Source organism: Thalia democratica, chromosome 1 (assembly GCF_965202585.1).
Source record: "Thalia democratica chromosome 1, ktThaDemo2.hap1.1, whole genome shotgun sequence".
In the NCBI taxonomy this organism is placed as follows: domain Eukaryota; kingdom Metazoa; phylum Chordata; class Thaliacea; order Salpida; family Salpidae; genus Thalia; species Thalia democratica.
In genome coordinates, this window is record NC_139165.1 from 75132487 (window position 1) to 75143277 (window position 10791).

A 10791-nucleotide genomic window follows, 5' to 3' on the forward strand; every position below is an offset into this window, starting at 1 on the left:
TTAAAGGAAAGAACAAAATGTTAACAAAATTTTATTTTCATCTTAGAGTAATATTTTCGAGTCTAAACTTTTAAAATTTACTCAGTTATAATTTAAATAAAAAAAATATATTGTTGTTACGTATAAACAATATCAATTGAGTTAGCTTTCTTAATCGTAATTTAAACTTTTTTTTTATAAATCTGTAAATTAAACTTTCTAAACTACTTACGTAACTCAAACCTTCAAAATAAATCTAAATACCATGAAAATAAACTATCGAAGCTGGTCGATTAACTATTTTTTACATTTTTTTGTATTACTCTGTTTTTTATTCTTATCTTATAATGAGTTTGCTTATATAGCCACTATCAAATAATTGGTCTTTCATAAGTCTTTTTACTTTAAGTATTTAAATAGCAATCAATTGTTTTGATAAAAACAATAAAAATTGTTCTATTTTATGATAAATTTTTTTTTTATTTATTTTATTTAATTTTCTAGATTGCTCTAGGGTGTATCAAAAAATGTACCGTGAATATTTTATTTTGTATTAATCACGTAAAGACAATTGACATATATTCCCGCCAGAAACTTGTTTTTCTTGTTCGTTTTGTATTGCGCGGTTTTACGTTAAACAACTAAAATATTTAAAAAATCAGTATTTTTCTTGTACTATAAAAATTTCAATAAAAAATTTATTTTAAGTTAGATTTTGTTTGTCATTTGAAAATTTTGATTTTTAAAAAAATTAGTTTGCACAGTTCAAAATTGAGAAGTTTACATAAACAGTTTACAAAAACAACTAATTGACCTAATTCTTTTTGACTTAAAACTGTAGACTTAATATATAATAAGTTAATGAAAATAAACTTCTAAGCAAAACCTTTATACCAATTACCAAGTAATATTTAATAATTTCAGCAGGTATTTAGCTTTAGTCAAACGTTTGAATTTTAAAATTTACTTGCTGTATTAATGTTTAATTAAAAAAAATATATAAATAACTTAAAGTTTAGTTTGGACAATTTTAAATAAATTAGAAAAAAACTATGTAGTAGTAAAAAACTTAGAGTATATATTATTAAAAGTTTCAGTACATATTATCATTTGTTAACATTTGTTATACCCTTACATAAATAAGTTAAGTATGTTTAAACAACACGTTTTAATTTATACTTCCTTTTTTTAAGTTTCTTCTAATTATTAATGGTGTAAAAATTGATTAGAAAAATAAACAGTTATACAAAACGTACTAAAACTAAACTAAATATTGTTTTTAGAGAAAATAAATATTTTATAAACTTTCTTTCATACTTGGTGTGAATAAATAAACTTGACATAAATTACAATAAACATTTTATAACACTGTACAACTACAATAGTTTTTAGAGAAATAAAACTGCGTAGTTTTCTTTTAACTAAAAAGAAAAACTTTTAGATTTCCTAAACTGTTGTTAACCAAAAAATATTTTACATAGTTTTTTTATAAAATATCTTTATTTTTATTTTTAAATTAGTCATATTACGAATATTGCTTCGAAAACCCTTCTAAAATAAACAAAACTGTTGTCAATACAATTGCAACTTTAAACGATATTTTATATGACATCTATACAACTAAACTGTTAAAGTTTCACTTTGCTTTACTACAGCTCAACGTGTTTAAAAAAATACTGATGAAAGCTAGGTTTTCATGTATATACGATAATTGCTTAAGGCTTTTTTAAAACAGGTTTTCGGTAAAAATTTAGATAGAAATTTATGTAAAAATCAAGCTTAAAATTATCTGGAATTGCACCTGATGGCAGTTATTGTATAATATAAAAATTTAAATACAGATCCTTATGTTCTTAATTTAAATTGAAACTTATTAAGGCATATTTTTCTCAAATATTTTAAATTATAAATCTATACATTTATTTTTTAAGTCTAAACACTTAAAATGATAAACAAAACAGTTGTTGCTTTTTAAAACTTATAATTTTATGTCAGCTCTAAACTATGATTATTTATTTTACTTCACTGTGATAATTACGAAAAATAATTAAGTGCCTCAATTATCTCCATCCTTTGAGAAACACTCGATATTACTTTATGTTTAAACAAACTAACTAACTTTACGAAAATAATCTTTTTCAAATAAAGGTTTGCAGTAAACTTATATTCACCCGAATTGAAATGAGAAAACAGTAAATAAAATAGTTTAGTTTTTTTTAAATATAAGTACTTCTTTTTTTTTCTAATATCAAAATAACGTTATGCAGTTTTTTAGTTTTAGTTTATATGTTCCATAAACTGTAAAAACCATCTATTTTAATAAAATAAATTTTTGAAGTTTATTTTAAAATGCTCTTTTTATTTTCAGTCCGCACTAATTTAAAAGTATTTATTTATATAAAAGGTAATTTTAACAAGTAATGAAAAAGTTTATAAAGAGCATTGTTTTAAGCTTAAAAAGTACTTAAAAAAAAAGGTTCTTAAAGAACAAGTTTCGTCTAAAAACTATGACAACAGACTTACAAAATACATACAATTGTAAAAAGTTGAAATTAGCTTAAAAGATAAAACTATATCAGTACAGAATTTATTAGTTTACGCTATTTTTGACTGACTTTTTTTTCAATTTAAGCACCTATAAAATACATAGTAAAATTTTTAATGTTTACATGACAATTCAAATTCGGACACTTTAAATTCCGCCAAATCAATTCCTAAAAAAAATCTAAATTTAAAAATTTAAAAATCAATTCTATAAAACTAAGTATGTTGGTCTCATTAATATTTACAAGCCATTTTTTCTCTAAGCAAAACATTAAATATTTCTTAAGATATTAAAAAACAATAAAAATAAGTATAATTTAAAAATTATTTTAGCCATATCGAAAAAATAAAAATAAAATTTTACAAAAAGAAATAAATGGCTTGTAGATATTAATAAGACCAACACACATATTTTTTTATTTTTTAAAAGATATACTACGTTTTAAGTTGTGGCCCATTAAATTTTTTTTAAAGAATTTGAACTGTCAGAATTTGAAATGTTCAAATTTGAATTGTCGTGCACCCATTTTTAGTATATTAATAATTTATATATATATATATATATATATATATATATATTAAAGGTTTTATACAAAGTTCTGATCGATAGTGCTCGACAAATCAAATTGGAGCTTAATATTTATTTATTTAATTATATAAAAACTATAATTCAACCAGCTGTTTCACACATTGAAATGTAAAATTTCATGTGATCTTCAGTGAGTTGTAGTTTATTATAATAGTAAACAGAAATTTCGATTTTAGAATTTTTTATGGTAATTATGACGTAGTAATGGTACAGTTTATTGTACGATTAGTTGAATTTGAAATACGCTGTAAATGTTATTCTATGCTTTTTAGGAAAGTTTAAAAAGGTTATTTTGGAAAAAATGTTTTAAGCTATTAGAAAAATTTTTTAGGCTGTTGGGAAAAATGTTATAAAATGCTATAAAATACTCGTGTTTGCCGCTTCGATTTTATTTTGTTTTAATATTTAGTTGGTTTTAATTTTGTTAAAAAAGTATTTTTGATAATGGATGCATATGTTTTGTCTTTCGCTTTTCTTGTTTAGTGTTACGTTCTTATCTGATTTTTCGATTTCTATTTTTTCTAAGTTACAAAGTTTGCAGCCGAATTTAGTATTGAATTTTAATTTTGTCCTGTTTAATATTTCCCATTTAATTTTGTAGTCTGTATTGTTGTCTTTTAAGTTCCATATGTAATTCGCTAGTTCTGTTGTGTGTCTTTTGTTAATATTGTTGAATGATGATTTGTGGTTTCTGTATCTTTGTTTAAAGGTATTTCCTGTCGACCCTATATACTGCTTTGTTGTTTTATTTGATGTTACTGTTGCTTTATAAATTATATTTGACACTAGGCATTCGTTATTTAAAGGGCAAGGTTCTTTACGGCAATTACAAAGTTTATCTTTTATGGTGCTTTTAATAATTAAATATTAAACAAAAGCAAGATAGACGATAAAAGCACCATAAAAGATAAACTTTGTAATTGCCGTAAAGAACCTTGCCCTTTAAATAACAAATGCCTAGTGTCAAATATAATTTATAAAGCAACAGTAACATCAAATAAAACAACAAAGCAGTATATAGGGTCGACAGGAAATACCTTTAAACAAAGATACAGAAACCACAAATCATCATTCAACAATATTAACAAAAGACACACAACAGAACTAGCGAATTACATATGGAACTTAAAAGACAACAATACAGACTACAAAATTAAATGGGAAATATTAAACAGGACAAAATTAAAATTCAATACTAAATTCGGCTGCAAACTTTGTAACTTAGAAAAAATAGAAATCGAAAAATCAGATAAGAACGTAACACTAAACAAGAAAAGCGAAAGACAAAACATATGCATCCATTATCAAAAATACTTTTTTAACAAAATTAAAACCAACTAAATATTAAAACAAAATAAAATCGAAGCGGCAAACACGAGTATTTTATAGCATTTTATAACATTTTTCCCAACAGCCTAAAAAATTTTTCTAATAGCTTAAAACATTTTTTCCAAAATAACCTTTTTAAACTTTCCTAAAAAGCATAGAATAACATTTGCAGCGTATTTCAAATTCAACTAATCGTACAATAAACTGTACCATTACTACGTCATAATTACCATAAAAAATTCTAAAATCGAAATTTCTGTTTACTATTATAATAAACTACAACTCACTGAAGATCATATGAAATTTTACATTTCAATGTGTGAAACAGCTGTTTGAATTATAGTTTTTATATAATTAAATAAATAAATATATATATATATATATATAAATATATATCGTAAAAACTGTTAAACAATAAAAAAACTACTTTATAAAACAACTTTAAAATTTATTATTTAACTGTAGACTATTAGGAAATAAATTCTTACAAACTAAAAATACTACTAGCTATTTAGTTTACTATATATTTATGTACACTAAAATCGTTAATGCTTGATTTAAAATAGAACTTATTTTTCATTTACTTTTCGTGCTTTAAATTATTTATTTCAATAAAACATAGTGCATACCACGAAAATTAAAGCAAAAAGTTTTAACGATACTTAAATACATAATATATAATATATCTTTTTTCATGTCTTTTTTCAACATGAAGATATTAGTTAAGTTTATATTTAGCAATTTGTTAAAGTATTTTAGTGTTTAATTTTCTTCCAGCAGAAGAGTTACCAAAAGTGTTACGTAAATTGCTGAACTAGATAACCTTTATAAGTTTATTTTAAATCAAACTGAAGTTTAAAGCACTCGAGTTACAAGTAGTTGTTTTAGAAAATTGTGTTTTGTACTTCGTACTATAGTTGATTGTTTAACTTAGTAGGTTAAACAAACTGTTTTGAATTTTTTAGTTTGTTTAAAGTCTTGAAAAATATTTAAAAATTTTAAACAATTATTACTTATTTTAAGCCTTTTTTATTTAATTTGTAAAAAACAGTTTGCAACACTTTTCTTATTTATAAGTTAAAGCAAAAAACAAGCTATTTAGTTAACTTTGTCATGTGTAAGTATTTCAACGAGTATCTGCACGAATCTGTGCACATCTTTGAAGCTGTTGTACAATGGAGCTGGTGCCAACCTCAGCACTGAGGGTTTCCTGACATCGCACCTGACTCCCCTGGCGTGCAACATCTCATGTACCTAAAGTTAATAACAGTTTATACCACTTTAAGATTTTTAAAAATCATAGTTTCATTTATAAAATCTGTATAGCTTTTGGAATTATACTATTTTATTTAATTAACATAAAAATAAATTATTAAAAAAAAATCTTATTAAGAAGCAGTTCTGAGCTATACATATATAGCTTTTTTGTATATTATTTAATTATAAATAGATATGTATTTTATATATAAATAAGCAATATATAATAAATAAATAGACTTTTACACTGTAATTTGTGTTAAAATAGGTCTTGAAAAAAAAATTTCCGACCTCAAAGTTTAACTAAAACAGTTATTTTAAAAAATATTACTAAACATCATAACAGTTTTTAATGTTTTAAGTTAATTACTTAACTTTCAATACATAAATTACTTTATAAATTTTAACGAATAATAACAAAATACAAAACGAATTATAATAGTATTACTGTATTACTAATAGTTATAACTCGTTAAAAAATTTCTTTATCAAACACTCTGGTTTTCAAATTTCACCCGCGATCAAAATCCATCCGCGTTCAAAATCCACCCAGTCAAATTCGAGAACCGCTTACCGATCGAGGGTAAGGGTTAGGGATAACAGTGATGGTGAAAAATAAATAGAAAACAAATTTAAAAAATGCAAAAAATATATAACGAATTAATAAATAAAAAATATATATATAAAAAATCGGGTGGATTTTGATTGCAAGTGGATTTTGACCGGGTGGATTTTGATAGTATACCCTGATTTTATGACTATGAGCACTTTTTATTTATCACAGCATGAAAACTCTATGACGATAAACATTATTAACTTTTATAGATAAAACTTAATGTAGCAAAAACTACTAAATATTTTTTAAGCTAAATTTTTTGCTATTTTAAGCTAAAATCAGTGTGACTACTTTTCCAACTTCCATTTTAAGTCTGACGGACAGCTGGCATCCGCGCCACAACTGAGGCGTGATTATTTCCACGAGTTCTTTGAGTTCTTCTTCTAACAAAACTTCCAAATATCTGTAAAAAAACAATTTTGGTATTAGCATTGTAAAGTTTAAGCATGTTATCGTAAATAATTATAACTTTATACAACTTAAAAATGTTGAACAAAAATGTATTTACCCTGTCAACAACAAGCTTTTCTTGCGCAGCTTTTTCATGTCGGTTTGCCTGAATATGTCCAAGCTCGCCTTCAGTCCGGCTACAAGGCACGGGGCAGGGTTGCTGATCTGGTACCCTCGCACGCCCGGTGCCAGGTCCAGCTTGTTGGTCATGTCGAACCTGGTACTGAACTTGTGACCCCACCAGCCTGACAAAAAGTTTAAGTTGCTGCTGTAAAAGGTTTGTAGTTATAACACTTGTCAGTTATAGAAAAACAATTAATTGTGTTTCTTTTGAGCACGCATCAAAAAAAAAATGTATTTTTTATGTAGTATATTATTAAGTTTTTTTTTAACTTTGAAGTTTTAAATTTATTTAATAAAAAAAAAAATTGTATTAAGAAAAAAAGAAAAAATCTAATCTTTAACCGTAAAAATTAGTGATCAGATATTCCTGTATTTTATAAACTTAGAATTTAAAACAAAATTTAAAAAACTTCGGTTTACAAACAACATTGTGCTAGTTTGCACGAGATAAATTATAATTTCACTTGATTACAAAGTTAATCGTAAAAACGCAATGTATAATTGTTACTAAAATTTTAAATGTTTTATTTTTTTCTAATATGAAAATATTTTTTAAAATTGTATTAATAAACCTTAACTAAAGTCTTATTTTGATGTTTTTCTTTGTTTTGCAAACTAAACTTTTTAAAAATCTAAAAGTTATATGGTTCATTCGAACATTTATTTTCTAGCCTTTTAGATTCAAGTAAAGAAAATTTTAAAAGACTTTAAAAAATATGTCTAATTAGACTGAGTCTTTTTCTACTTTATACTTCATTTTCGAATAGTTTATGAAACTTTAGTCGTTCAAACAACTTCAAACTAGTAAACCCTCAACTCCAGCTCAGCGCAACTTATGTTCACAGCGTAACTTTGCCAACAATCAACACACTGACCAACAAACTTTGGCAGGTGGTTATTTTCGTGCTTGCTGTGCATGAAAGTGCCACTTATGCTGCCAGCCCCTCCGTTCATGTACTTGTAATTGCACCAGCACGCGAAATCAACACCCCACTCGCCCAGCTTCAGCTCTATATTCCCCACCGCGTGTGCCAGGTCCAACCCCACCTTTTATTTATGAAAATTCAATTAATTTATTTTCTACTTTTTTGTTAATATGCTTGTTTGTTTAGTAAAAAGTATGATCGAAGCTTTTAACATGAAGTAGCTGAGTCTTTAGACAAATTTAGATTACATACATTTGTTTTTTAAACTCTATTCAATATTTATGAAAATTAGAACTTTCAAATTGTGTAAATATTTTGTTTTAGTAATAAAAAACTTTATTTACGCTTAAAGCTTGCCAGTAAAAAGCACTTTTTAATTTGTTAAAGTAGTACATATTTTATGTATACAAGCACTTGAATACTTGGATTATACACTTAATTTGTTTAACTAAACTTAAAAAACGTTAACGTTAAAAATCAATCAGCTACTTTCAAATATCGATAGAAAACGATTGTTCTAACCATGCACCCTTTTTCGTGAGCGATCTTGGTGATTCTCTCCATGTCAAACACCTGTCCTGTAAAATACTGCACTCCCGGCAGAAGGACCAGCGCTATCGAATCACCTTCTTTTTCGATCAGTTCGCACAAGCTGTCCATAGAAACGGTGTCTTTGCCCTGGTTCAATAGGATTAAAAAGAAACAAAAAACTATCTTGAACTAACATTAAATTTAATGTTTAAAAATGTTTAAAGTTTTAAAAAGTAAAAACACATACTTTTGCTTATTTATTACTTTTGCTAAAACTTAAGATAAAAGAATTTTTTGCTGCCTGTAAACATAGCTAAATTAGCAAAAATGCTGCACACATGACTGACCAATTAAATTTAATTAATATAAATTGTTTATGAAGTGTTAAACTTAACCACCTGTGTCTAACAAAATGGTACAACTCGATAACTAAAAGATTTCTTTGTACACCAGGTCTTTAGACCAAACTTTTTGCGCGCTTTTTTTTTAATCGTTAAATAAACAATATTGTATTTACTACTTTTCACAATAAACTTGTGTCTAATTAAATGAGAAAACATTTAAAATCGTATAAAACCTCATCAGGAAAGACTTGTAACAAGCACTCTTTGCAGTCGTACCCGTGAAACTCAATCTGGGAGCATGCGGCATAGTGGTCGGATGGGAACGCTCCTCCTTCTATCAGAATTTTTTTTCTCGTCGGGGTAGGTCTGTAAAATGAAACCATCATCAGGTGCAAGTTCACACTTAAGCCGTTCATTAGGCACACCTGAAAAAAAATTTGATATATTTAATTTTTGGTGTTTGCTTCAACAAAACTTAACAATAACTAAAACTCGTTCAATAAATACTTTAAAAAAAAGTATGTTTAACAGTTTTAATATTTTATATCTATAGTAACACTTTGTCCAGACAAAAAAAAAACGTCTAGGGTTAGTTTAATTTTTTTTAAACGCTAAGGCCAACGAATTTTGTTCTCATTATTCTCGTCACGTTTGTTAGGTTACAAAAACACAACAAACTTCTTTAGGGCTGGCACCAACAATGTTAGCCATGTCAACAGTAACTTGGTCAACACAAGAAGCAGTGGGAAGAAATCCTTCGAAGTGGCTATCGTTAGTTTTGATTCGCCAATTCTCTATAACCTAGTTGTATTAATTTTTCATTTTTAGATATTTTTTGTATCGTCGAGTTAGTTTATAGTATTAGCAACTTGTACATACTAAAATCTAAACTTAGAGTAGTTAAGTTTTATTGATAAAAAAAGATGTAAGTTTTTCATATGTAATACAAAATCCTAGTTAAGTAAAGAATGTTAGAAAGTAATTGTTTAAAAGTTAATAAAATCATGCAATTTTAATCGATGTTCTTCAATCAAACGTTAAAGTAAACTTTTGTAATATTTTCTAAAGTTGACTTTGGTTGCAACCCAAGTGAATTTCCGTTTAAATATATTGAGCATTCAATATCATCGGATGCTGTAATACATTAAGTAAGTTATGCTGTTATAAAAAACAAGCAACAAGTTTTATAACTTAACAAGGTAAAATTACAGTTAAAAAACGTTTCTTTAAATAAACAGTTTTTGTTTATTAGCTAAATGTAAAAAAATAAATAAGCAATTTAGTGAAATGTAGAAAACATAAGATATTAATAAAAAAACTTAAAGTATTAATTTACTATTATTTTTTTACAAAAGGTTGTTGTAAAACCTAATAAAAAGTTTATTTCAGTAAGTATTTTCATACTTCATTCAGTTTTGTTTTTTAGTTTAAACCTGAATTTTTACTTTCTAAATAAAATTTAACACTTTATAATACTTGATTGGTTTGTTTTTTGTTAAAACTAAAGCAAAAACTAACAGTCGGGATGGTGAAAAAAATCCCTAAAGTGAGACAGTTCATCTTGTTGATCGAGGTAGGAAGCAAACTTATTTGAAGAAACTTTCAATCCTTCAGACTCTGCCATCTGAGCAAGTACTTCATTTGGACTTTTGTTCATTTTAAATTCGTTGCAGTATCATTTTCCTATCTCAAGATTAAATTGTTTCTCTTTAAGAAAACAAGGTACAAAAGTTTCTTTTATAATGTGCTAGATCAGTGTAGTATTTTTCAAATGGTGTAATTTAAATTTATAGCTTTCAGCTTAGTAAAAATAAAGTAGAAACATGACTAAGTGTTCAAAAAGGTTTATTTACAAACGTTTGTACGGATTTACAAAAAGTAACTTAGACAGTTTAACTAAAATAGTCAAGTATAAATATCATTATCTAGTTTTATGTTACAAACATTATAAAAAATTAAATAACTAAGTAATCTATTTTGTTTTTTGTAGCTTATATATGATTAAAAAACGTTACCTTAACCTTAATCTTAACCTCTTCACCAAAATTTTAGGATTTTACAACTTAAGCTTTTTTCAGTCTATCAAACTAAACAGTTCAATTT

The 10791-nt window shown here is 25.7% G+C and overlaps 1 protein-coding gene across 1 annotated transcript; it reads right to left on the reverse strand.

Annotated features, from left to right (window-relative positions):
• Positions 1-5063: 5063 nt before the first annotated feature.
• Positions 5064-10431, reverse strand: LOC145835931 (kynureninase-like). Its single transcript, XM_082943733.1, has 9 exons — positions 10207-10431; positions 9737-9822; positions 9367-9489; positions 8922-9113; positions 8336-8491; positions 7763-7934; positions 6823-7009; positions 6606-6717; positions 5064-5695 (listed from the first exon to the last, which is right to left on the reverse strand). Exons 1-9 carry the CDS (start codon positions 10343-10345, stop codon positions 5540-5542), a joined length of 1323 nt encoding a protein of 440 aa, XP_082799859.1. The 5' UTR covers positions 10346-10431; the 3' UTR covers positions 5064-5539.
• Positions 10432-10791: the final 360 nt, after the last annotated feature.